The sequence below is a fragment of the Apteryx mantelli genome, chromosome 2 (genome assembly GCF_036417845.1).
Source record: "Apteryx mantelli isolate bAptMan1 chromosome 2, bAptMan1.hap1, whole genome shotgun sequence".
Lineage (NCBI taxonomy): Eukaryota > Metazoa > Chordata > Aves > Apterygiformes > Apterygidae > Apteryx > Apteryx mantelli.
The window spans coordinates 122,165,516-122,193,123 of NC_089979.1; the positions used below are offsets into that span (position 1 = coordinate 122,165,516).

The following is a 27,608-nucleotide window of genomic DNA, read 5'->3' on the forward strand; positions in this document are numbered from 1 at the left end:
AGGCAGTGCGCAGCCGGCCAGGACCCACGCACGAGGTGCCAGGGCCGCCCACCAGGTCGGCGGGGGGTCTGGAAAGGCCATTTGCACCGGCACGTCCTTCCCAAACGCCGTCGTCGTATTCTGGAGAGGAGGGAAAACAAGGCCGAATGGCAGAGAAGTGCAAAGAAACGGTGGCATTGGGGCAGATAATTTACCTTTCTCCTGTGGTCACGCATGGGTTTTCATGGGAAAAGCTTTTCCACAGTAGTGCTTTGCAGATGTTCAGGCACCTGCCTCCACGAGACCCGCATGGCGAGGGGCCGGCGTGAGCAGCCTTGTTTCACAGCTGCTGGGGGGAGGCTTGGGGGAACCATGGCGAGTGCCTACAAAAGTGCCCCCAGACCCTGGGTATATCTGATTGGAGGCACCTAGGCTTTTTGGAAAACTTGGCATTTTGAGGTCGATATCCGCCTCCCAGGTTAGTATCAGATGGCCACAGCACCAAGACTGTGCCGTGCTTCTGGTGTCTGCACTCCACAGCAAACTGGAGAGCGTCCCACTGCCAGCAGCCTCTGCCGCAGGTGGTCCCCACAGCCTCCCAGCCCACTGCCTGCCTCCACGTTGAATAAAAACAATTTCCTTCGGTGGAAAAAACAGTGCCTAATCCCACCACAGGTGCACAAAGGGGCTGAATCATGGTGCACAAGCAACCGTGTCCCTGGTATTACATGTCGTGCACCCCGTGAGTGCTCCTTGGTGCTGCCTCTGCTACCTGTGCTTCATCTTCACTCTCAGGTGCTGCTCACACTCTCATTGAGTATTTTGGCAGCATTCGAGTGGTTTAGGTGTCAAATAACTAATATATAAGACTGGAGCGTACAATGTATAACATATGCTCTGTCAACTAGGCATCCGGTGCTTGTTACCCTCTATGGAAAAGCACTTAAACACCGGTCTGGAGAAAAGCACTGAGTGGCAGATGTTGTTCAGAAGCTGGTGTTGCATGTGTCTGTGCAAAGACCTGCGTCACCTGTCGTACACAGGCTCTGTCTGACCTGCCGTCGCCCCTATGAAACCCTGGATTTCTAGCCAAAAAAACCCAACCCATCCTGGTGGGGTTTTGTTCTCCTTTGCGGTACAGAAGACGCCGATGCAAACCGAAGGCCCTTCTCAAAACACAGATCAGCTCTCATACCTCAGATGCCTTCCTAGACTTATAAATAACTGCACTCAGCCCGCTGGGAGCAGGTGACACGAACCTGCACCACGATTCCCCAGGCCCGGTCGGTGTACAGTGTTCCCACACCGCAAGACGAGCTCGCCCACGCTTCGGGGGCGCCCCGTGCCACACCGTGGGGGGCTGCCGTGAAGCCCTGGGGAGGCGCCCAGCTTTCTTTAAAAGGGCCGCTGCCCTCGCTGCCTATTTAAACGGGGGGGGGGGGAGAATAAAATGAAAAAGAGACCTCAGTGAAAACATGCATTTCCGCCGCGCGGAGCTGTCGGCGGGCGCCGCGGCCCCGCGGAGGCTGCGGGCGGGCCGGGGCCCGGCGGGGCGGGCCGGGGCGGCGCTCGCTCGGCGCGGCGCGGCGCGGCGCGGCGGAGCGGGCGCGGAGCGCGGCGGCGGCGGGCGGCGGGCGGCGGGCGGCGGCGATGGCTTTCGAGGCGCTGGCGGAGGCTGCGGAGCGCTGGTGCGCCCGGACGCCCTTCCAGCTCATCGCCGCCGAGGAGACGGAGCGGCGCATGGACTTCTACGCCGAGCCCGGCGTCTCCTTCTACGTGCTCTGCCCGGACGCCGCCTGCGGCGACAATTTCGTGAGTGCCGGGGGCGGGGGGCGCCCGGGCGACCCCACTCCCCGTCTCCTCTCCGCCCCCCCGCGCCGGGGGGCCCCGCTGCGGCGCCGGGGGCGGCGGTGCCGCCGCGGGTCGGCGGCGCTGGGGAGGGGGCGCGGGGGCATCCGCGGCGGCGCACGCCAAAACCCGCAAAATGGAGGCTGCGGGGTGGCCCCGCGGGCAGGGCCCCCCCCTGCCCCCGCCCCCGCCCCCTACCGCGGTGCCGGGGCCGCGGGGCGAGGCGGGCTGCCGCCCCCCGGCCGCCCCCCGGCCGGGCAGAGGCCGCCACGGCAAATGGAGAGCGGGCGGCAATAAAATGGAGTCGGGACGGCGGGGCCGCCCCGCGCCCCCGGCCCCGGCCCCGGCCCCGGCCCCGGCCCCGGCAGGTGCCGCCCCCGCCCCGGCCGCGCCGCCCGTCGGAGCCCGCACGGCCCCGGCGGCGCAGCCCGGGTCACCGCGGGGCTTCTCCCCTCGCCCCCCGCGCCGCCGGCGGCCGCGAGTGGGACCCAACAGCGCAGCCTCGCCGCGGGCTTTCCCAGCTGCAGAGCTCCGCTTCAGCACAATTAAAGGAGATATATATATATATATATATATAGATATATAGATATATAAAAATCGCTCCTAGCACAGAGCGTTATTGTAGAAATGTTGTCGCGCCTTCACCTTCTGGAGCAACTTTCATCCCTCCTCGACCCGCTCGACAAATGTTAATTAATTCCTTTCCCAACAGGTAAGTGGAGTACGAAGGCGCTTGACAGATGGGTTAATGGGAGCAAAGAGCAGTCAAGCGACTCCTCCAAGGCCACAGGTTCCAGCGAGGGGGATATTTATTTGTTAGGCCGGGCAGGTGGTCGCACTCAGTTGTGAAGGAAGTTACTGGGAGTTCAGTTTTGTGCCCATCTGGGGATACGTCAGACCTTCACCGGTGGTCGCAGTGGTGCCGGGGAGCATCCCTGGGCGAGGATTGCGCCAGTCTGCAGTGGGGCTCGCCGGGGTAGGGCCAGCTGCCCCGCACCCACGTGGGGGCCAAACCCCGGCACACGCACCCGTGGAGAGGTGCCTGTACCCAGAAGGGGCCGCGCGGCTGCCTGCTGGGCTCCTAAGCAGCGATCCAATTGCTGGACTAGGCTAAGGTTGTTATTCCAGCCAAGGATGCTAATCGTACCAGAAATTTTAAAGAAAGTGTATTATTTTTCCTTTATGTGGACTGTGTCATGATGTACTGCACAATAATTGAGAGGACCCTCTCAAAACAAAATGTAATATTAAAAAAAAAAAAAAAAGCTTAAGTGGTTTCAGACTCTATTCCTGTGCTTCCAGCACAGACCAATTTTTGTGAGTTTGCAACCACATTTTCCTTTTTTTTTTTTTTTTTTGGCAAATATTTTCATTCCAGGGTTGCTGTGTGAAGGAAGGAGACCCCGCCCAAAGCCGCCGATAGTAAAACTGAGCAGAAGGGCCAACTACTGTCAAATGCAGAACATCAACAGCAGGAAACTAGAGACAGGGTTTTCTCCTGCCCTTTTTGGCATAATTACTTGAGGCACTTTTTGTAGTAGTAATACTCTTAAGATAGGCAGATAGGTGTCATTCTTAATTCTTTTTCTGCTGATGGTGTCTCTTTAATGCGATTAAGGACCACTAATGAGCTGATTCACCAGCATCTTGTTTTCTGCTCCTAGCGTGCTGTGGGGCTTCATTTATGCTCCCAGCTTGGCTATCTTGTTTTTTTGAAGACTTTTCTTTTTTTTAATGTTTCAGAAGATAGTCTCCTTTCTACATGCTGTTACAGACTAAAGTTTATTTTAAGGAGATTTAATACAAGCAAGGAGCTGATTCTCCTTTGCGCTTGAGTCTTGTTTCATGGCTCTAGTAACACGAAGGAGCCATGAAAGTGAGAGTAAATACAAACAGGATTTGCAGTGGCACACTTTATGGTCTTTTTACACTCTCTGAGTCTTATAAAGAAGCCTCACATTTAATAAGCATCTGGTGCTTGATATTCCCGTTCACTTTCTTTACGTGTTCATTTCATAATAATGTGACTTAAAAAGCTACGTAGGAGGTGCCAGAGAAGTCCATGACAACTCCTTACTTGTAAGGAGGAAACAATGAACATGACGAGCTTAAAAGAGAGGAGGAGAAAGACATGGAAAGGTTGCCAAGAAACAATCTGGGGGAGAACAACTTTGCATCCTGCATTAAATCAGAGGTTCCAGATCACAAAAATCGTATAATTTTAACTTCGTGAAAAGGTACCTTTGGGCCACATTTTTTTAACATGTTAGGGATGCAGAAGATGCATCTAGGCGCCTACTGGCTTTTTGAGTACTGCCTGGACACCTAAACCTTGCTGCATCAACATTTTATATAGCTAAATTACATATAATTTAGCTTCTGAGGCTTATGCTGTTCTCAAAAAAAAAATTTTAATTGAACTTGCTGTATAACCATAAACAATGTGAGTGGGGGTTGAGATGCTATTCCTTACTGTCTGTATTTTTTTGTCACCTTGTTGATGCTGATAAGGCAAATACAGAGGTTGTGCCACCTTGTTGCAAGATCTCCTGTAATATACTTTAGAAAAGAGCCAGTGAATCTCAGTATTTTCCCTAAGCAGAATTATCCGCATGAAGTAAAAGTTCTGCTAGCAAGCTCAACAGGTGGGCTGGGTAGGAAAGGGTGATGCAGTGAGTGACTGTGTCATCTAGCAACACTGAATCATGTAAAGATGGGAGGGAAACCAAACCCCTTCAGATGCAACCCTATGAATTGCCTCAACTATTTACTATGTATAGATGCTGAACTAAATAATTCAGCCGTGATCCTAGGTCAGCTGAGGTGGAAATCAGTGGCTGTGTGTTTTTGTAGTAACAAAGCAACTGTGAGCAAAACTGGGCAAGCTTGAAAAACACATACTCAGATGATGAGGTTTATTTTTCTTTAATTGCACAGCCACGACTGAGCCCTGTTGTCCACCAGATTGCCAGCAGCCCGCTTCTTCCCCTGCAAAGAGATACTAAGGCTCCAAAGTTTTTCCAGGAAAAGCATCTCCATACGTGCAGTTTCACTGACTGCTCTAACTTCCTGAGCAGGAGCTGAATCCTCAAATTACTTTTGTTACTTTATTTTCGAGAGGCCAAAATTCCTTTTGCAGGTTCCTCTGGAGATGCGTGAGTCAGCGTGGTGCGATTCAGCTCTTACACTGGCTTGGTGCAGCACTGAACTTCCACAGAGCTGTAGATGCAGCTGCATCATGGATGATATAACGCTGGTCTTTGTGATGGTTAAGGTGGTTTTTCTTTCAGGAGATGAAATCAAACCATTTCCAAATGAGATCCATGCACTAGGGGCATGTGAGACCTTCCATAGTAAGTTGTTGCTATAACCAAAGTTTAAATCTTCTGCAGATGTGGAAATTGTTGGAAGCTGTACATGCGTATTGCCTTACCATGCTATGCAAAAAATCTATATCCATAAAATCTAGCTCTTACGTTTGACTCGTAAAGATTAGAAGTAATAAAAGAGTTATTGCTAACCTCAAGTATTAAGAAATCATGAGTCAGACCTCCAAAATCTCAAGGCTGTTCTTAAAATGTTGTGATTTTAAGAAAGTTCATTTGATATTTTAAAGAGGGTTCATTTAAGTTCATTTAATGTACTTTTTGGCTTTTTAGGCCATAGAAATCACGAAGTCCTGTTTTTTTGTTTTGTTTTTTTTTGTAAACAAAAGCTGAGATTTAGTTGTATATTTATAGCACTACAAGTCCCATGGCTCTAAGATGGCATGAAATATCATGAGACTGGTGGTATGTGTCTGTGAGAGCTGGCAAGACTGTAAATAACTTATTTTTATTGCTAGAGTGGTAAGAGATGACTCTGGGTATATGGAAAGAGCAGAACCTATTCAGTAAGACAGGTTTTTTTCTTAAAACATTTTACTACATTTATGCTGGTAGAATGCAAGAGGCAGCAAAGAAAATGTAGATCAAGTGAGGTTAGTGGGAAGACATTTATACTTTTTGTCTTAAAGAGGTAGCTTAGGTGATGTTAAGTAGGGTTTTCTTTAGATAAATGTAAAAGTACATCCCTGGTAGGTATTCTCCACTGAGCAGGAAGGCAACACGCAAGCTTTACGTTAGGCACTGAAACATCTGTGATTCTTACTCTTTTCCTGAATGTTAGTTAAGCTTCAGAGAGATGCTCCTCTGTTCTTATTTAAGCATAACCTACTGTTTACAGCACAGTAAAAAGCTGCATAGTGCTTTAGGGAAAAGAATCGCTGTGCAAAAGTAGAAGTATAAAGAGTCTCGCACCAATTTTGCAGTATTATGCTTCTCTGTTTAGCAGGCTCCCTGAGACAGTCCTGTGCACAGAGTCTTCAAAAAGAGGGTCTTTAAAAATACACACTAGATTGTGTGCAGGCCGCGCATGTGTGCAAGAAGCCTGGCTGTCTGAGTGCTTCCAGCATCGCTTGCCAGCAACTTCATACCAGCAGAATAAGCATCCATTTGGGGAGAGGCTTCACTGAGCCAGGCTGGGGAGCCAGCCTCTCTTGAGCAAGAGCAAGCTGAGGGGAATATCCCAAAGGGGTATAAGTGCGCCTGCCCTGGAAGAGAAGATGCAGGTCCAGGAGGAACCAGCCTGCGAATGGAGGGAGAGGGAAGGCGTGAAGTGTGGGCATGCTGTGGGTGCTCAAATGTCTCTCCTTGGCTCTGCGTCTAACCTGTGGTTATATTTTGCATCGTGTTTTCTTCTGCATCATCAATGATTATACACCAAATCCCATTTTCAGGGTGTCATCACCCATGCACTAACACCAGCAAGACAAAGAGATGCTTTACCTCTTTCTGAGGGCTTTTTTGCAACTGATGATGCAGAAGCGGAGAAAACCCAACTTGACTTCCAGACTCACGCAGGGCTAGTGTCAAACGAAAACACCTTAACTCATAAAAATGTGTGTGCGCAAGGCATGCTCGCTCTTCATTACCAGTGCAATCATAGGAAGTCTTCTCTTCTGGATGATTGATTTCCCTGCTTTCTGATTCATTGTGTTAATAAAATCAAGTTAATAAAATCAAAATCCTTCCTCTGGGTGCTGCTTTAAAAATATTGGACCTTGCTTGGCTTTTGAAATAGCACACCATGCCTGTCCTCAGTACGGATATGAACTGCAGGCCCAGTGTGCTTTGGCACATGTTTACAACATGTCACCTTATAAAATCGTGCAAAAAGGTCAGCGTGAATGCTTGTTAATGCCTTTTCTTTCTTTTGTTGCTGTTGGCTTTCAGCACGTGTGGAGTGAAAGTGAGGACTGCTTACCTTTTCTGCAGCTTGCACAGGATTACATCTCTTCCTGTGGGAAAAAGACACTCCATGAAATATTGGAAAAAGTCTTCAAATCCTTCAGACCTGTAAGTGCCTCCTTTTTTCCTTGTAAATATTGACAGTTATCTGTGACTTTTAGTAGGCTATCACTGGATGGAGTAAGATAGTTTTCCTTTTGCCGTGACTTATTTCTCCCATCAGTTGCCTGCATGCAGTGCTATTAGCACATAAGCTAATGCCAGGCAGTTGCAAGTTGTTTCTTGGAAGTCAGCTGCCTTTTTATTTCTAGCTGTGCACTTGACAGAATGGGATTCCCGCGTGGGGCGGGAGGCCAGCTGATGTCCTGGCCAGTGGCACCAGCTCCCCAGCTGCAAGGTGGACCGCGGGCTGCTGATGCAGCGCTGGCTTGGAGGAACAGGATACTCGGCAGCGATGCAGGACTTTGTGGTCAACTTATTTCCTGGCACTGGAATTTGGGAATTTTGCAAGGATCTCTATAGTGAGAATAAACCTCTGGAAAGATGGAGAGAAACACAGTTTCTTGTCATAGTGTTTTATTTTAGGGTTGGGTTTTTTTTCCCCCAAATTGAGAGGTTTAGATTTTACCATTAGGGTGGTTGCTGCTTGATACTTGAAAATGCTGGTTTAATCGCTGCTTGAGAAGAGATTGGAGTGGAAGCTGGGTTTTGTGGGGAAGGGGGCTTGTATTTTTCTGTTGTGCTGCTGCTCAACCTTCTCTCTTCTTTCTAAACACTAAGGTTTGGGTTAAAGCCTGTGTTTTGTCAGGGTGAGGTGATTTTGTTAGGCTGGCCGTAGTCCTTCCGGGACATTTGATTTGCCAAATCCCCCCTGGTACAACCTCTCCTTTTGAGTGCCTCGGCCTGTGGTACCTGGGGTGGTACAACAAAGAGCAGAAGTTCATTGCTAGTATTGTGCTTCTTCCCCGTGTCTCCCTTGAGGTCCATGGTAAAGCTGACCACTGTATATTTTTAAATTTAACTGAAAATGTTGACAGTTTTTCCTCTTCTGTTTTTTTGGCTGACTAATCAAGAAGACTGCAAATTTATCCCAAGTATTCAGAGCAAAAGGGAGGGCTTGGAGTGCTGATACAAAAACACTGGGCCTCCCTGTGTTCTCTGTTACACCCTTGCATTGCCACGGACGGCCACAGCTGGCTGACATAAAAGAACATCATTTTAAAGAATCCTTTGAGAGACTGAAAATAAATAGAACAGATGCACACTTTTCTTAGAAAGGACTGGAAATCTGATCCATCAGTACAGCTGCTTGTAATTGTGAAAACATATAAAAATATAAGTATGTTTCCCAGGACAATATTCAGCTCTTGAATCGTCATAACTCTTTTCTCCTACTCAAAAAAGCTGTGTCTTAGAGGAGAAACTTTCACTGGTTTAACTAAAGAGGACTTCAGAAAGACTTGATTAAATTGGTACAAATCACTTATTTCATTTCAAACCACATTTAACTTCAGCGTAACTTAAGCTGATGAGAAATTGGCTTCAGTCAAACCACGTTAAGCTACTCTTCAGAATAAGAAGATTCAAAGCTAGAAGAACCATTGTGACACTTTAGTCTGGGCCCTTCCCTAATACATCAGATTTCACCCAATGATTCCTACAATCAAGCATGCAAATTGTGGTTGAGCTGGAGCATCTTTTCAAAAGGCATCCGGTCTTGATTTAAAGACTTCACATAACTTAAAGGCTACAGCACTACTGGGCAATTTTTCTTCCAATCATTAGTTACACTCAAGTGAAAAATTATCTTTTATTTCTAATCAGAATTTGTCTAGTTCTGCTTCCTTGTTGTTGAATTTTATTATGCTTTTGTCTGCCTGCGAACAGTGTCCTCAATTATCAGAGACCTCTTGCAGACTATAATCAAACACCTCTTCATTTTCTCTTGGATATACTACACAGATTAAGTTTCTCTGAGTTTTCTTTAACATAGTGTCAAGAGGTTTGCATTGATCTAATGAAACCAGTTTTATCATTCAATGCATGGTTGTGTGTAGACAAGTCTAATAAGAAATGTATTGACATTTTTCTCTCATTGTAATTGTTAAAAAAAACACATGGCCAGTAGGATAGATTTTTAAAAGTGAAGCGTGTTACAATAGATATAAGGAAACAGTCATTTTATACCCCCTCATGCCTTTGCCAGAAAAAAACATTTTTTATCAGTATTGGGAGATGATTTCCTTGGCATTACTTCTTTCTTTCCGCTGTCATTTAGACCTGTTTTGTTAATGAAATAAGCTTTGTGGGAGTGTGGAGGTAAGAGTGCATTGGCAGTACAGTTCTGCTCCTCTATCCAAAGTCCTCTGTCTGGCAAATTTCAGCTTGAAAAAAGACAGTTTAGGAAAATAGTTGTATGATGAAGGTCAGATCATGCTCTTCTGAAGTGTCTAATGATTCTGGATACTCAATTTGGGACATGGAGAAGGAGCCAGTTTTTTAGAATTTGGTTGGTAAGCACTTTCTAAGAGTCTTTTTCATTAAGGTATTCCAGTCAGACATCCAAAATTATTACACAATTTTGAAAACCTTTGTCAGGGTCCATAGAACAGAAGTGTTTAGGAAACGCTGGCTGTGGCTTCTGTGGCACGCCATGTACATGCCCTTCCTTAACCGAAGGCTCTCAGATGGATTTGCGCCTGATAATTCAGCCCAGGCTGGCTCTGTGCATGCATGAGCAGCAACGGCGTCTCTGCTCGCTTACCCCAGAGCTGTGGCTTAGCAAGGGAGGTGTCAACTGGCCGTTCATGGTTCCAAGAGATCTCACTGCCTGTATTTCTGAGGTGATGAGAGCAGTGACTTCCAGTGATTGACATTGCTCTTGGTGAATGACAGGGATATTCATCCTCTCCTTTTCCCCCGGCACAAACCCTCGAGCTGTTCGGCGTGTTGAGTAGGGAGGCAACGAGGGCGATCCAGGTGTTGCTCACCAACCCTCCCTGCTTTCAGACATCTCCCACTGTGCTTTATAGGGGTCAACACAGTTCAGTTTACAGGCAGGGTATTTTGGCAAGGGTTTTTAAAAGTGTTGGTTAACCTGTGCTAGACAAAGGAGAGAAGGGGGTAAGATGTTGTCTCTGCCTTTCACTGCCTTCCTAGGGTGACTTCCACAAAGGTGTATAATTTGCCTTATTCCGTGTTTATTCAGGGAGTGTCCAAAAGCCCCAGATACCACACAGTATAGATATCACTCTGGCTCAGAGCACTCCCTTGCAGAGGGTTTGTGTAGAGCAAAATTGGTGTTGCCTCCAGCCTGACGTGAGACTGCCCCTCAGCCGCAAAGCCCCAGATGTGAAGGTTATGTGTGGGTCAGACACCAGGGCAGGTGTCCTGGCCTGAGGCTTAGGGCCAGGGCCTCTCATGGACCCATGGTTGGGCATGTGCAAGCCAGCTTGGGAGCAGCAGCCTCCCCTCTGGTTTGGAACAGGAGAGCCCACTCCTGTGGAGCTGGGGAACGGCTCCACTTGGAGCAAGGGTGATCATGTCTCCCGTGCTTTTGTGAAGTGCCCAAAAAACATTAAGAAAGGTGCATTTCTGAAGGCTCACCTAATATCTCCAAAAGGGTTTTCTGCATTGTCTGCTGTACAAGAAAATACCTTTCTGTAGATATCTTCTGTCTGAAGAGAGAAGGAAAAGAGAAAATTAACTGTTGTTTCAAATTTCAGGTCAGCTTCTGAACCTGGCTCTAGTTAACACTCTCCATCTCCCATCCAAGGTCACTGCTTTAATGGTTTTTGCTGCCTCTTGAGGAAATACACTATTTGCTTCAGCGTGTCCCAGCTCTTCAGGCACCTTTGTTTCTATCGCGCCCTTTCAGTGCCTGGGAACAGGCAGAGGTGTCCACACTCATGCTTCTAAGCACATCTGCCTGGAGATTAGTGCCTTCACACCAACATTCAACACAACCACATTCTCTCTCATGTAGCATCATGTGCACTGCTAAAGCTCCATCTCGTACTTGGGTGGGTTGTGGGCTTTTTGGTGTATTTGTATGTTCGCTTTTGGGAGGAGGCCTTATCACCATGGTTTCATGAGTTTGCTACTTACAAACTTCTAGATTACTTGTATAAAATCAGGGCACTTTGAAAAAGCTAAAAAAAATAAAAACAAAAAATGCTGCAGGGCCCCAACGCCAACCAAAAGAGTTTACACACAACCAAAACATGAGTCATATAGCTTAGCAGCAAATTCCCAGACTCCTGCGCTGGGCGGTACCTTCAGTGCAAAAAGGCTACATCTAAACTGGGGAGATTGCAGTGTAAAAGCCCTTTGGTTCACGGTCTTCAAATTCATACATATCCCAGTGACCTTCCCTTTATCTCCCAAAACTGCCTAACAGATGGATAACTTGGCCTGAAAGAATAAATGGAGTTGGGACTGTCTTTTCATCGCTCACGGCGCTGCCACGAGTTGTTGCCTTCCCTCCTTGCCACCTTCCCGCCTGCCTTCTCCCTGTGCATCCCACCTGGCCCTTCTGCTCTCCTCGCCCCTTTGGCTGGTGAATTCACTCTCTCTTTGCACGCTTCCAGTTTTGCCTCTTTCCTCCTTATTTTTGCTCTCCATTAAGGTCCTGTCCAGTCTGCTGGATACCTGACATTTTAAAGTATGTGGTAGATACAGACTAGAAGCAGAAACTACGTTTGAAAGAAGACGACGTGGGAGTCAGTCCGGGGTCAGCTCGCACCGTCTTAATCATCTTATTGTGCCCCAAGCTTTATCCTCCCTCCTTCGGCTGTGACCCAAATGTTTGTGCAGCTGCCAGCACTTCGGACCCCAGTCCTCGCTGGGGTCAAGCCCTTGACTGATTTGCCACTGTGGTGCAGAAAATAATGAACATTGGTGGGAGACCTGTGGGAGTTGATGAGACCTGGCGGACTAGCCCCAGCCTCGGGGTGCTCAAGTGCACGGGCAACTCCCAGACAGGCTCCTTCCCTGTGCCACGGGATGGTGCCTGCCTCTTTGGTTCTCGTCACATATGTTGTGCTTTCGCTGCTAATTTTACAAGGGAAAGGCAGCATCCCATAAAACGAAGATGAGACTCTTACTCACGTGGCTCATTTCCCTGCACATCAAGGAGGAATTATAGCTAGAGCTGGGCGAAAAAAAAAAAAAGAAGTGATCAAAGCTCTTTCTGCCAAACTGAGCAATACAAGACACTAATTTGAATACACTGAATCAATTTAGCCAAAAGAAATGCCGATGAATAAAAATGCCAAGAGGCCTTGTTTTTGCATTTTAAAAGCTGCATACTTTAATTACAGCTTCAAAATGAAATGAAAACTCCAAATCCTGAGAATGAACCAGGTAGCTTCACATTCAGTTAAACATTTGATTTGAAAAATACATACAAATAGTAATATTTACTTTTTTTTTCTGATCAGAAAAGAAGAATGTTTTCAGCTTGGGGTCTCTCCAGAAGTATTTTTAAAATGTGAAGGAGGGGTTTTAGTCAGCAAATTCTCCTTCCAGTTCCCTGCCAAAAAATCCTACAACACAAAACCTGGTTTTCTCACGTTGCCAGTGAAAAATACAAGCTTCACTGGACCCACAGCCTAATTCTGTGTATTGTGTTTGTACCCACTGAATCATTTTGAAATGGTGATAGCAGACGAAATTAATTTAGGTCGCTAAAAATCTGCCTTGCCACCACCTTCTCATTTTCATACTACCACCTAGCAAGTGTCACACTCCTCCTGATTTTTCTGGGTTTTGTCTCTTTTGTGAGATAACAGCTGTGTCGCACTCCAAACAGGGTGTTGCATGCGCCTGTGCTGCTCTCTCAGCCCTGGCAAGCTAAACACACAGTATTCCCAGCAATGCCTGGCATATGATTTTGCTCTGTAGATATTAATAGCAGCTTATGTAGAATTCTATTATGAGATTTCCAGAACAGATGCATTATTTTGACTATTATTTGGTTTATCTGCCTTCTGACTTGTGTTGGCTTGGCAACCTTTTGGAGGAGAGGGGAAAAGTTCAAACATTTATATTTGCTGTTTTTCCTGTCGTGAACAAGTGCCGTTGCAGTAATCTGGAACATCAGAGTGGCAGTATCCAAACGTTGTCCGAGGAAGACAGATTGGCAGCTTTTCAGGAGCCCAAATCTAATTTGCAGAAATTTAAAGGGACTTGGGCAACTCCGAGTTGAATACAGAGTGTTTCTCACTGAGCTCACTACACCCAGCGTGCAAACCTTCATCTGGAGCAATGGAGGGAAGGGTTCAAGAGAAGCACTCACATGGTAGCATCTTCAGTTTTTAGGGACTCTCTACCTACTCCGTACTAGCCACTTGTCTGTTTGGATGCTTTCTTTTCGGCTTTTATAGGGTTACTGAACACAAATCTAAACTGAGTTAGCTACTGCTACAGTATTACCATGGTTCTTTTTGAAGTTAAACCACTGCCAAGTCTAAACACTCATAAAATTGTGATATGACCTCAGGGAAAAACACAAAGCTTTTTGAAAGTGCTTTGCTTTGGTTTTGTTTATCTTCTGGTCTCTGAGCGCTTAATTTGGTGTGAAGATGCATTTTCAAATCTTTCTCTGTCACGTGAGGGACAGAAAGAGAGTCGCAATTGTTATGTAATACTATTATTCTAGGATCTGACGTTTTTAAGAAATGGCATCTAGGTATTGTATGGAGATTTGCAGCGAAATTGCATGAGTGGGTAATTCACTATTACACAGTATTTTCTCTTCTTTGTAGTTACTTGGGCTTCCAGATGTTGATGATGATGCATTTGAAGAATATAATGCAGATGTGGAAGAAGAAGAACCAGAAGCCGATCACCAACAAATGGGTGTCAGTCAGCAGTAATTTTCTGAGAAGCTAAAAAATTCGGAATCCTTTGGTACCAGGTGGGGTCATGTGGTCCCACGTTAGCCTATTTGAATTAGCGCATCACCCGGGGCTATCTGGCTCCCAGGATAAAAGTTTTAAAAACGGTTAAAAAAAACACAAAAAAACTGTGATGAGCTTTGCTAAGAAGTGACCTGAATTTTGCTCCTGCTTCAGTGGGGTTTCTATGGAGTTGTCTTGGTAGCATTCTGCCATTATCAGTTTAGAAGTAGTTTTGTTGCTGACTGTCTCTTTGATTCGTATTTGAGAATAACATTCATTGGCATGAATGTAGAGTACTTTGAATGTAGGAACTGCTGGGTTAGAGTGCTAAGTACTCACATGTGACCTTACTGAGAAAATTAATGCAGAGAGTAAATGCAATCTGCACTTTTCTTTTTAGTTCAATGACTATGATTTTTGACTCTATACTACCAGACAAAGTACTGAACCTTGAGAGATTTCTCCTGAAAAACAATAGTTTAATAGTGGTCAGTACTGCAGAGGTGCACAGGGAGGCTTAACAAAAATCATGGGAAGTGGGAAATCCATGCGAGTGTTTGTGTGAGACATATTAATGTCATTTTACTAGCACCTGAATTTACAAGTGCTGGATTAATCACTGGGCATAATTAAACCTTTGGTATCAACAGTACACATTATAAGGAACCTTTTGACACGGTTCGATCCAAAGCTAAATGCTATTTTTAGACAAATTGAACCAATTAAAAATTGCCATTGCATATCCCACTTCTGCCTGAAAACCAACTTTAAACTTCACTGTTTTTAATATGCTGATAAATTATTATTCAAATCTTGCAGTATCCTGAATTGAAGTGCAACTTAACTTTGAAGCCATAAGGGTATAAACCAGCACCTGACTCTTTAAACTACGCTGGACTTCTTCCTCACTCCAGTCCTTGGTGTGTGTAGTCTTTGAGCTAGCTGGGGCATTTACACCTCTTTGGAGGGGAGCTAAAACACTACCCAACCAGAAGGGCAAGACCTGTCTCTTAACACTAAGGCCACTGTGTCACTTTGGAGAGGTAAAAAGGCCTCACGGGGGCTGCAGAGGTAACTCATGACCACTTTACAGCCCCTTTGTACCGCCAGGCTTCAGCCGATATAAAAGCTAGTGAAGCAGAGGGTTTACTTCAGCTGGAACTTGCTCCTCAGAGTGGTTTGAGAGGATCTTGGTGTAAAAGGGAGTAAGACCCCTCGTATTTTATAGCTGTTTTGCATAATTTAAATGACTCCAATGAGTGCCACACAGTGAAGATGTAGGGTCTCTTTATTTACTTGCCTTTTGTACTGAAGATATAAGAAACCAAGGGATTCTGTTGTAATGCAGCTATTTTCCACAATCAAATGAAATGTTTCTAAATTTATTCCATTTTTCCAAAGTTTTTAAAATCGTGAAATGAAGGTCACATGCTTCAAATCCCTTTTATACAGAATTAGCTTTATAAAAACAAAACGTGAATGAAGAGAAAATGCTTGGACGACTCCCAGAAACAACTCGCACCATTTTGAAAACCTGTTGTTAGCAGTGTCTCCTTCTCAATAGATCTTTTTAAAGACATTTTTTCCAAGGTTATTTAAGGGAGTGAGTTTTCTTGGTGGTTTACATTTCTGATGATGGCTTGAGAGATGCATAGCACTTGATTTTTTCAATCTGAGGCAAAGACCTTCCGTAACCAGGATGGTGTTTGATATCTGAGTAGGCACCGAAGTGTCTGCAGCACTATAAAAGTCTGAGCTTAAGAATATTGAAAAAGTTGAAAAGGATCAGAACTTAACAAAACTTTGTACATTCTTTCGGCATGCAGGCATCAACATGATAGTTGCAACACATTTTCTTTGGACTAGTGACGTGAGAACTGTGGCAGTTCATTGTATAACACTGTACAGCAGCAATAGGCTTTTTGCTTACTAAAATAAAGTGCAAGACCGGTGTTTTCCATCCCTGCTTTAAGTCCCTAAGGGTTTTTTTTTTCCCTCTCCAGCTAAAAATGATGCCGTAACCTTAAGCAGAGACTTACTGCAGAACCATCTTCTTCATAGCATCCAATCCTTTGATTGCAGCTCATGTAAATAGATCCTTGGGGGGCTGGTTTTCCTCTGCTATAATGTAATGGAAGACGTAATTTACAGTAGAGCAAGCTGGAGGCAAAATCCTACCACTCAGGTTTGCTAGCCGCTTTCACCTGTTTTGCGTAGGTGCGAGTGACCGAGTGCACGCGTGCGCACAAACACACACACACACACACACACACACACGTACAAGCACAAGCACAAGCACAAGCACAAGCCCGGTTCTGCCCGTCTCCTGGCAGGACGCCCCCGCAGTGGCAATGTCCGCCTGCCTCCTGTCCTCCCAGCACAGCTCCTCGTGGCCCCGTGTCCTGGGCTGGGCTGCAGACTTGAGCTGGCCAGGAGATAACCTTCTGCGGTTTTTCTGGCAGACAGTTTTTCGGCTGGATTAGGCGTCTGATCCGATCCAGCGTGTGGCCACACAGGCGAGGGTGCCAGCACAGCAGCGGGGATGGTGCAGGGTGGAAATGCGTAGCCAGAGGGAAGCGCAGCCTGAGGCTCCTTGCAGCTTCCCAGCGGTGCTCGGGGCCCCTGGTGGAGGTGTGGACATGGATGAACAGGCCTAAGTGCTATTAAGAGTTGAGTCCACAAGACTCAAGGCAATGGAGAATCAGGCTCTGGATTACAGCGGGACTAAGCAGGAATTCATGAAATGAAAGACTGGAAGATCCAGTGCTTGGTAATTGCACACAGAAGGTTATAATGTATACTGCACTTTGCTACCTTTGCCTGCATTTTGATTGATGTATAAATGAGCGGTTGAGCATTAATATGGTTGTAAGCAAACATAAAGCTGTAAATTATGTAGATAAATTATTTTCTGTATTAACTAACTCACTTTTTTTTGGAACGCCATATGCTACTTGAGTGACTTCCACAACAGAGTGCAAGTGCTTGATAGTTAGGGGGCCCTTCTGCAGCTCCCATTCAGGCAAAATTCCTGTTGAAGACAGCAAGAGTTTTGTTCAAAGGAGGGCGGCAGGACCAGGCCCTCCAAAGGGGTCGTGAGGCTTGGTCCTGCAAAGAGCTGAACGCTCTTGTCTCCCAACACTTTGCTGGGAACTGAACGTGTTGAGCCCCACTGCTGAACTGAAGCACTACGAGGTAGCACTTAAACTGGAATTTTATACATAGAAACTTTAAATTTACATGTGTATTAAATGTGAATGAGCATTAATATAGAATGTATTTTATCAAAAAATATTGATTGCTTAGACCTTGACCAAATACATTTCTCTGTTATCATCTTACTTGTTCTGTACTTATCAAATGATGCAAGAGATGAGAAACTGTTTTAGTGGTATCACAAGCTATTTTTATATTTCAGTTGTATTTGATTTTTTCCTCACTCCCACCACATTTTGAGGTTAGCCATTCAATAATTAACTGGGGCAGTGTGACCCAGTGGCTAGGCTGCCAGACTGAGACACTAGTTTTGCAGACACGTGTAAATGGGGCCTGAGTGAGAAGATTTGGATTCAGAGCTCTGCTGTTGCCTTGCTCTGAGCTTTGGGCAAATCTTGGAGGCTGGGATTTCAAGGCAGCCTCTGGGAGTTACACACCCAAGCCTCCGTGAAATTCAGTGGGAGCAGGGTGACTCCTTTGAAAGTCCCACCTTAAGCCTTTTTGTAAAAGAGGCCATTAGTATTATTTGCCCACCAGTGTCTAAAGTGCTTTTAGATCTGAGCGTGAAGAGAGATATGCATTATCATTGCCTATCCTCAAAGCAAGCCATTAGTGAAGGGACACATAGGAGTCTCCCTTCTCCTCCCTTGCCCTTCTCTCATAGACTTTTCATGTTCTAGCTAAATATAAACATACCAGAGCAGAGCCTCTTGCAGAACTGGAGTATCTGAATATGAGTTACATGAATGCAATGAGCAGAGTGCTGCTTGGGGGGATCAGAAATACATGGGATGCCAGAGGAAAGAACAGATTTTAGAGATGTAACAACTGGATGGGGTAGGAGGGGCAACAGTGAGAAAAGACCCTTTCAGAGAGATGCTGGGATTTCTCAGACAACCTAAACCATCCTGTCAAGGATCTGCTTATTGAGCCTATGCAGTTTATAAAAAAGCTGCTCTGTAAATTACCTTTTCCTCAGGAGTGTGTTTCTGTTAACATCTTGCCTAGTGAATGCGTTGAGATGGGGAGGGAGGGAAGAAGGGCTGGAGAAAAACCTTCTCCTTTGTTCCCCAACATTATTATTTATGATACTGTGGGAGTAGGTAGGAGCAACAATCAGGGAGCAGGAAGCTGTTTTATTAGGTGCAGAATAAAAAACTCCTAAGGAACTTGCTCATGATGCAGGCAACCAATTTGAGAGACAAAATTTGCAAGCCATTTCCTAGCAGAAATGTGGGGAATAATGCACCCCGGAGCATGAAGACCTGAACCCTGCTAGGCTTCTCCAGCTCAGCCTCCAGCCTCCTCGGTTGTTTTCTAGACAGTTTCCCTCTTTGCATAGTACTGTGCCTTTGAAAGCTGCATGCTTGTAAAAATACCGCTTTTGGTGGGAATAACCAGAGTTAGTTTTTCTGCAGCAGTGACTTGCATGCTAACCCACTGCATTTTGGTGCTGTGTCACATGTAAGGTGTGCTGTGTGAGACAGAGGCTTGGGGCAGTGGGGAGGATTTTCTGCTACAGCATTGCTTAGGAGGTGGCTGGCCTCTCCCTCTCTGGAAGGCATGACAGGAGACTGTCACAGTAAAATCAGTTGCAATGACCTTATGGACATAGCTTTGGAAAGCTGCCATATAGGACAGACTCCCAGCCTCTTTCAACGTTTCCCATCTTTCACTAGGATGCAGGGGTGAAGTCCATGCCTGTTACTCACAGTCAGATTTAGCTGTGGCAGGAGACAAGGTTACTACTTTGTCCATCCTTGCTGCTCCATTCTCAGAAATTGCCACCCCCAGAAGAGGGAAAGCAGGGAGAGGGGGAGGGAAACACTTCTTAGGCCCTGCTGCTTGCGGCCAGGTGCATCAGGGTGAACCGCAGTTCGGTGCGATGCTGGTCACAGCAGCCCTGTGTGGATACGCTGTCCTTTCTGCACATGCAGCACCTTCTCACAGGGTGTGAGGTAGATGTGGGCACCCCTTGAAGACTCATAAGCTGTCCTCGCCAGGCAGCGATTATACAGAAGAGAGTAGTGATTTTAGGTGCCAAACCCAAGATCTTTTCACAGGCAGTGATTTCCAGCCAAATAATCCACCCTGAAAATCAGGACTCATTGAGACCTCGCTGGCTAGGCATCAAGAAGATGAGATCTCCCACTGCTGTCACTGGTCCAGCCTATAGGTCCCCTTTTTCAGTGTTGACTGGCTTTAGACTGCCCATGGGACATGGGAAATGGGGAAGGATCTCTTCAGGGGCTCTAAATGGATGACCCTTTCTGCAGTTTGAGAGCACAGGGAAATGCTTTGTTTTAGCTTTTTAATTCTGGCAGGGCCTCCCCTCCTCCCCAACAGCCTTTTTTTGCAGTCAGCTGCAGCTGGAAAACCTTCGCTTGACAGCAAGGCAGGAGTGACTCAAGCAACGGGCTATTAGACCCTGTCACAAGCTATGTTTGAGGTGGTCCCCTGCAGAGTCACTGTGAAGCCAAAGGAGCAGGCTCAGGGCCTTCATTTCCCAGGCAAATATTAAAATAAAGAAGATAGAGGCTTCTCCTTAAATTTGTTTGTTACCTCTGATAGGAAAAACTCTGAGACCAGAATCTGTCCCCTCAGGTTTTTAGCAGACTTCTGAGATTTACTAATTGCAGTGTTGGTATCTGATGTCTGTGGCAAGTGTACATTGTTCGCTGGGGGATGAAACCTGTTTACTTACCCACAGTGGCCACTTCACTGTGCCAAATTATCAATAACTTGCTCTAGGTTTGATTCCTTTCTCATTGCTACTTTTTTTAAAGAGGGCAATACCTTAAGGTGCATCTGCATTATTACAAACCCCAGTTTCTTCAGAGCCGCGTAACATTGCCCTGTCAATAAGAGCTTGTTCATAAACAGAAATCTACAGGTTAGCAACAAGGCTGTTCATTTGTCTGCAAAAAAAACCTTCTTTGAACTAGTTACTACTCACTGTAACTCCCTGGTTTCATGTAAAATACATTGAACTTCTGAAATTCCCTTTCTGTATTGACATGCTGTTGTTTATGTAGGCAAAGATCTGTGGTAACTTTGCGTGTAAAGGACGTCTACTTCCATGTTTCAGGGTATGGAAATGTCAGTTCTGGACAACAATTTTTTTGTTGTCAAGTTTTCCTTTACTAATGCAGGGATCAGTGAGACATCAACACGGCAAGCAGAAATAATGTTGCACCATGCAAATACTGTTTTTATTGTGCTTTCCACCATTTTTCTGGCTGGAAGATCTCTCTGTCTTTGTGACTACAAAACTGTGAAATGGGTTGCCAAAAGATGTTGCCCTTCTGCTTGATGCTTTAAAAGGTGTAAACTTTCAGTGGAGCCCTGCCTGTTCTTCCATTTCTCCTTCCTCCCGCAACACCGAGGCATCAAATCCAACAGTGTAGTTACACCTTAAGCTTGCCATTAAAGAGCTTACCAAACTTTGATGATTGATGGGTTCTTTTCTCTGTGAGTGAAATCAGCTAAACAGGGACTCTGACAGCAAAAAAAAACAGCTAAAAAGTGTGTGGCAAAGCCAATGAGAGGCTTGTAGTTCCTGAGCAGTCTCAGTGCATGGTGGGATAAATGCAATGTTTGCAGGTGTAGGGAAGAGAAAATGATTTCAGCTAAGCTTTGGATATTGCAGATTAAGCCATGGTTTGCAGGCAGGATTCAGAATTGCTGGGTCTTTCAATTTAGTGCAATCTGAGACAGTAGGTTTGCTGTCAGAACATGGGAATTAATGTAATATTGGTGGAGGAGCCAGTATTTCAGACCTCCCATGTCCTTTTCTGTTCCACACAGATTAGGAAGACATCTGTTCTAATTAAGAGACATGTAACGATGTTGAAATGAAAATTGGTGGTTCTGTTCCACTGATTTGTCTCATTTCTTTAAACACTGCACTTTTAATTGCCACTTTGACATCTTCTCACCCTGATTTAGTCCAAGGAATACTGTGCTAGTCTTTAGCTTTTGTAGTGAGCCTCCTTCTGTGGGTTGAAGAACATTTTTCAGCCCATGGAAGAACAAGTGCTCTAACTTAACACTTCACCTAGTATTTTTGCCACTTCCCACAGCGTGAGCATGGTAGGAGCAGTGTGCCAGCTACATGCCCTGTGGCACATCCAGAGCCAGCAGTGAAGGCTCTGCAGCCATTCCTGTGGCTGATGGGGTGTCTACCAGGGCTGATTTCCTTCTCTTGGGGAATGGTCCCAGCAACACAAGCTCCACAACCTCTTTTGCTTATCGTGGAAGGCACTGTGACTATGTGTTAGGTGCTGTGTGTTAGGCTCTGGCTACTGTCCCCATTGGCTCCACAGTTGCACTTGTGGAAGAGGTGAAAGTCCCAGCCTGTCTTCAGTTCCTCAGAGTCCACTGGATCTGCTGGATGGACTTCTCCCTGTTTCAGATGTTCAAGCGAACTTAAACAGTTTAAATAGTAGATCTCTGTTAATATGGCCCTCCACCAAGGATGAACAAGCTGCCTTGCTTACAGATCTGAGGGGCTGGGGAGCTCCCACAGAAGGTGGTGACTGCAAGTGGGGAGCACTCTTCTTACGTAGCTTTCGTCATAGTCCGGGTCTGTCCGCAACATAGATCTCCTCCAGAGTTACATCGCTTCCTCCTCTGTGTCAACAAATTGGGCTGTTCCAGGGCTGTGATACATTTTGGCTTAGTATCAAGGAGAAAAGATCCATTAGAGGTCTATAGTTTGTGTTGTCTTTATAGCTCATGCCTAATGCATTGCCTTCCACCACAGCTGTCATCAAGCAAAGTCAGTGTTAGGCAATGTAAAGTTACCCCTCCTTAGCTATTTTAAGGAGCCCATCAGAATTAACTCTGTTTACACTAGTCTTCATGTTCCATCTCCTTCTCTGTGAAAGGCTTTTGCTTCCACCACTTGTTTAGCGAGTGATGAAATGCCATAAAAAAAGCACATTCAACTTTATTTCCAGTGTCTAGGTGTATGCATCTGTTCTCTTCCTTGAGCAGTGCTGTAGTTGTGACACAGTGACAATGTGAACAAGGCAAGGTTTGCAGAACGGGGTAATACCTTTTTTTAGACAAACAGATACAATGGGGAGAAGAAAGCACACAAGTTTTCAAGCTCCTGAGTGCCTCTTCATGCCAAAATGAAAACACTGGTTATATGGGGCAGTCTGATAGCAGGTAATATCTCTTCATGACAGACTTACTTTGCCTGTATTCTTTTCTTAAGGTATCGCTGCTATAATGGTACAAAGGGACAGGGACTGCTTGGGTCAGGTTTTTATTCCCAGCCTCTGGTAGTGCTAAATGGCTCAGAAGTGGATGTCTGCTATGTGACACCCGATTTAGGGTTCCTTGACAGAGCAGTGTGAAAGGGCTATAGTGCAAATGAGCTCTCAAGCCTTTATGCTTTTGGGTTTTTATAGTAGTCCCCCTAGAGGTCAGTATAGACTAAATTTTGAAGTGACTTGCAGCAATGATAACCACTGTGGGAATAATAGCAACAACTTTGCTTCAGGCCTGCAAGACTCTGGTGCTTTGCTCTCTTGCAACCTCAGTTCTTGCTGGGGAAGCGATCAGACTGAGTTAAAAGGAATTGGTGCATGGGACAAAAGCCCTGCTTTGGAGAGGGATGGGCTGAGAGTTTGTCATGGAGAAAGACTGTGGGGAGGAGGGAACAGAAGCAGCTTAAAGATCAAGACTGGCATTGTCAAAGCTGTGTAGGGCAGTGGGAGCTGGTGCCCACCCCTCTAAGCCCGGGTGGCACACATCCCTCCTGGAACCGCGGGGGCCATGCTATAGGCAGGCCAGACCCCACCAGAGGAGGTCTTTCTACCACCATTAGCATAGCTGGTGCTTGGTGTGAATCACTGTGGAAAGCGGGAAAGCTGGCTCTTGCACATGTCAAAAAAAACCCAACAGTTCAGCCAAAGTGTTTCACTGGTTTAAAAAAGCAGAACAATAAATAGTCCCCTCGCCATTCATTAGGATATTATCACTTCAGCTGCTGAAGTAGTGTTGGGAAGAAGCATGCTTAAAAAACAAGCCTCATTTACCAAAGACTGTAAGCAAATGGATTTAAGCTCATGCTTAAAGGCCAGTCCTTGGTGAACCAGGGCCCCTGTGAATTAATGCCTTGCCTAATCTAGTGCCCCTGCATACACAAAGTAAGGTCTCTGAGCTGAGCAGCTGGGTGGGTTTGGGTTTGTCCTCTTTTATGAGGCAGAAAAATAGCTTCATGCTTTGCTTTGCTTTAAATTGTGGGGTAGGAATATCAGCTTCTTCCTTTCCACTTTTCTGTGGAGGATTGGAGAAGTGCCATGGAAAGCTGTAGCCAAACAGCAGCCAGTCTTTCCAGAGAGGTGCAGAAGATAGGAGCCATGGTGTCCACATGATGCAACCCTCTGTGTTGTTATCACTGGAGTGGCTGTGGAGATTTTATTCCCGCTGTCATCAGGAGCAATGTCACATTGGAGTAAACTACACTGCAGCCACATTTTATGTGTGCCTATGTCTGTGCTCCAGGGTTGCAGTGGGTTTGCTGCTGTTCACACTGATCTGCACCAGCCCTGAGTGGCCTCCCTGATGCCTAACTGGCCTCAACCATGCTGCAGTCAGTGAGCAGATGTCACCTCTCTGCATGCACAGGCTCCTGCAACTCAAAACTAGCTAGTTTGTGCACCCATTTTACCTGCTGCCCCTGCTCAGGACTGGACGTGGAACTGTGTTTTTCCTGGACCTTCTCAACTTCTGGAATTGAAATGGCCATGTGAGGGAGCCCAGTGGTGCTACATTCAAACAGAGGACTTGAGGCGGACAAACCGGCTGAGGACAGCCACTGCATGTCCTACATAATTCCAGTCAGTTTTCTACAGAACCAGGAGAGGGACGGAGTTTTGGCACAAGACACCAGCACAGACTTCGACTAAAGGGCACAGAGGAAATCATGAGTGATGAGTCCACCCTGGATGTCCCAGAAATCCAGGAGCAGAGCCCAAATCAAGACCCTAATTCCCGTTGCCAGCCCTTGGGAAAGCTTGGACTTCCAGCAGGCAGCCCGGCAGGGGAGACCAGACACCAGTGCCACATTCGCCTGTAGGAGACTGTCAGTGCCTGCACAGACATGGAACAGGCATTATATTTCTCAGTGCTGCGTGTTGCTGTCCTGAATGAATGTAAGCTAGCATTCACCCAACGTACTGTTCACCCTCTCGCCAGCTACAGCTGCAGGCTAAATAATGGGCAAAAAGAGCCTCTTTCTTGACAGTTTTTCTCCTGGTCCATGTGCCCAGAACTGTGGCTGCGTTTTTCCCCATTGTTTAGCTGGCCACCCTCCAAGCACAGGTCTCCATTTTTCTCAGCATCCTCAAAGGCCGTACACTCAGCTCCGGCAAGGACATTTGTTGAGAACTGAGACTCGTATGGTGCATTAAAGAGGGCATGTTGTACTTGAAACACAGAGGATTCATACAGAAAATCAGTGGCATTTTTTATCCCATCACAGTGTCCCTTTTAATAAAAGCTAGGAAATTTTTATATTGACTCTTCTTGAAGGCTTTTATTTTCCCACTTCTTTGTGTTTGCTCTATATCTTTTTGTTTCTGCACAACCTTTATCAGGGCAGGTTTTGAATTTACTGTGAGTCATGTAGCAGCAATGCGGAGTGGCAGCCCAACAGCTGTGAGAGCCAAGCATGTGAGTCCATGCCCCACTTACATCTCATGATGAAGGCAGCTGGCTGGTGATCCAGCTGCAAGGGGTTTTCCTGGCTGCAGTGCCTAAGGTGGCCGACCAGGATGCCCATCAGGTCTCTCCTCTGTGTGCCACCAGCTGCAGGAAGTGTATGCCTTAACCTTGCCAAATCAGGCTCTGATTTTCAGCTTTCCAAAGCTTTAGTTTGTCGATGTAGCAGACCACGCCAAAATATTTATGCAAAGCATAAATTACAAAGCACAAACACATGGACATCTTCTCACCTCCGTGAAATGTCTGAGCCTGAGTGCAAGACAGCTTTATGGTTGCAGCAAGCTTTGAGCTGGAGATGTTAAATGGGATAATAAAGTGCTTGCCGAGACCTTTCAAACTGTGGGGCAGGACTTCCTTCCCCGTAGTCCCAGAACATGGGTGCATGTTTTCCCAGCTCTGCAGGGTAGCAGGGGGTCACTGTTCTGGGATCTCTCGCTAGGTTCCCTTCGGCTTTGTAAATGTGTAATTTCTTTGTTGTGTCATCAAAAAAGGGAGGGAGAGAACTACCTGCAGAACTGGTAATGCAATCGCTAACCTGGCCTCATCAAAGCTCCCTGAACCATACCAAGCACACATGAGCAGTTAATTAGATAACTGGACCCATGCAGTGTCTCTGGTAAAAGGTAGATTGCAGCACAGCAGCACAGCAGCAAAGGCACTTGCTGCCAGCCCTGTGAACCTGGTTTCATGCATCAGTGCCCAAAAGAGCCCAGGAGGGAAAGTAGGAAGAGGCTTACCTTCTCCAGGGTCTTCAGAAATTCCTGAGAGGCTGTGGAGACAGCATCTCAGGCCTGGGGTGTGTGTGCGTGTGTGTGTGTGTGTGTGTGTAAAGTGCCATCTTTGTTCCTGTGGAAACTAAACAATGAATAGCAGCCTGTCACTCTTCTTGCTTTACAGGGGTGGAAGGTCACTCAGTCACAGCTAGAGGAACAGCGGTGGCAACCTCCGACCAGCAGGCTGCAACTTGAGATAAAGGAAAAGAGAGCCAGGGAAGAGGTGTCCAGGGGGGTCACAGACCCCACCTTCAAGTGGACTGTGGTTCAGGAGCTGAAGGTGTATGAAGGAGACAAGGAAAGGGAATGATAATAGGAGAAACAAAATGCCTGGCAGCCCAGGAAGAGGCCATCATAATAACAAGGGACTGGTGGAGAAGGAAATCAGGTTGCTCTGCAATGGGACAGAAGAAGACTCTGTGATAACTAACTGAAGTATGGCTAGGCCAAAGCAGGCAACAGAAATGGTTATGGAAATGTAGCAGCTGCTGATGGAAAAGCAGGCAAACACGGCTATAGCATGTACATCTGAGCAGCAGTCACTCACCTGCACCTCTTCCCCCTTCTCATCATCCCTCAGCATGGTGCTTCACGCCTGGTCCTCCACTGGCCACCTCCTGCTCCCAGAGCTGCAGTCAGTTCCTGCACTTCCTCCCTTACCTTTGCTTCTTTTGTTCTTGCAGGAAAAAAGGCATTTGCAGGAACTAAAATCTTTGCACCTAAGCACCAGCCCGCTGACATGGTGCTCCACACCAAGCCTGCTAGTACACCAACAGAAATGATTATTTGCTGCCTTGTGAAACATTTCTGCAGCTCTTTGGCTAAGACCCCTGCACCCTCGGCACTGCTTGCTGCCACATCCATTTGCACAGTTCACAGTGTTGTACATGTTATCACTGTTTGTGCTTTTGCCACTGACTATTCTTTAAGAACAATAAAGTAATGTTTTCCTTCCTAATAAAGAAATTCCTTTCCTCTCACTGGCCCCATGGCATTGCTTTCTTTGCAATGTATGAGAAGGTTTGCCTATAAACAAGGAACCTGCCCAGGCCTGCAAGCCACTGTGCTTACCCCAGCTGAGCCCTGAGAATTAATGGGACAACGATGCTGGGAGTTCATACAAACACAAACCCAAGTGAACAAATGCTGCCACTTAGTCACCTGCAGCAGCCTGACACATGCTGTTGTATCAAATTCAGACAAGCAAGCAAATTACACAAAAGATGTCATAGCCCCAAATCCCCTGACTTCATGTCAAAATGCTTTCCTTAGCATAAAAGTGAAAGGGATACTAGAGAATATGTTTCTGACAGCTACCACTGAAGCCAGGATGTCCGATGGGCAGCTCATATGGTCTTGCAGGCCCCTGAACCTCTGCCTCCCATGCTCAATAAGCCACTCTCTTTTGCCTTTTCAACTGGTGAGCATAGCACGACACCTTATGATGATTTAAGACCACTGCTGCCTGGCAGAGTAAAGCCTCCAGTCAGCACCTGTCACCTAACCTTCATTCCTCAAAATGCATATACCACTCTTGTCCTGCAGCTGCCTCTGCTGTACTTAAATAGTTTCAGTTTACAATTCCAATATCCCATGAAATGGTTCATTAGCCATGATAATAGAGAAGGAGAAGAATGCTGATAACCATCAGCTTCCATTTCAACCATTCTGGCAAATGACCTTTTTGACATTAAGGAAAACAGATGAGAATTCCTGAAAAATTTCAAGCAATCTCCATTAGCCTTGGTAAACTTATGCTAGAGCACAATGTAAAAATAGCTCTTTCTATGGATGAGCACTGAGGGACAGGGCAGAGAGCAAACAAGATGAATGAGGACTCCCTGTCATGCTCCCATGCAATC

The 27,608-nt window shown here is 46.2% G+C and overlaps 1 protein-coding gene across 3 annotated transcripts; it reads left to right on the forward strand.

Annotated features, from left to right (window-relative positions):
- The first annotated feature begins 1,611 nt into the window (after positions 1–1,611).
- On the forward strand, positions 1,612–26,694 carry MTURN (maturin, neural progenitor differentiation regulator homolog). Of its 3 annotated transcripts, XM_067291428.1 has the most exons (4): positions 1,612–1,791; positions 7,101–7,223; positions 13,883–14,034; positions 25,871–25,954. In XM_067291428.1, exons 1-3 carry the CDS (start codon positions 1,630–1,632, stop codon positions 13,991–13,993), a joined length of 396 nt encoding a protein of 131 aa, XP_067147529.1. In that variant the 5' UTR covers positions 1,612–1,629; the 3' UTR covers positions 13,994–14,034; positions 25,871–25,954. The 3 variants fall into 3 exon arrangements, with proteins under 3 accessions (XP_067147529.1, XP_067147526.1, XP_067147527.1); XM_067291425.1 differs by lacking the exon at positions 13,883–14,034 and having other exon boundaries at positions 25,871–26,694; XM_067291426.1 differs by lacking the exon at positions 25,871–25,954 and having other exon boundaries at positions 13,883–15,975.
- The last annotated feature ends 914 nt before the right edge of the window (positions 26,695–27,608 follow it).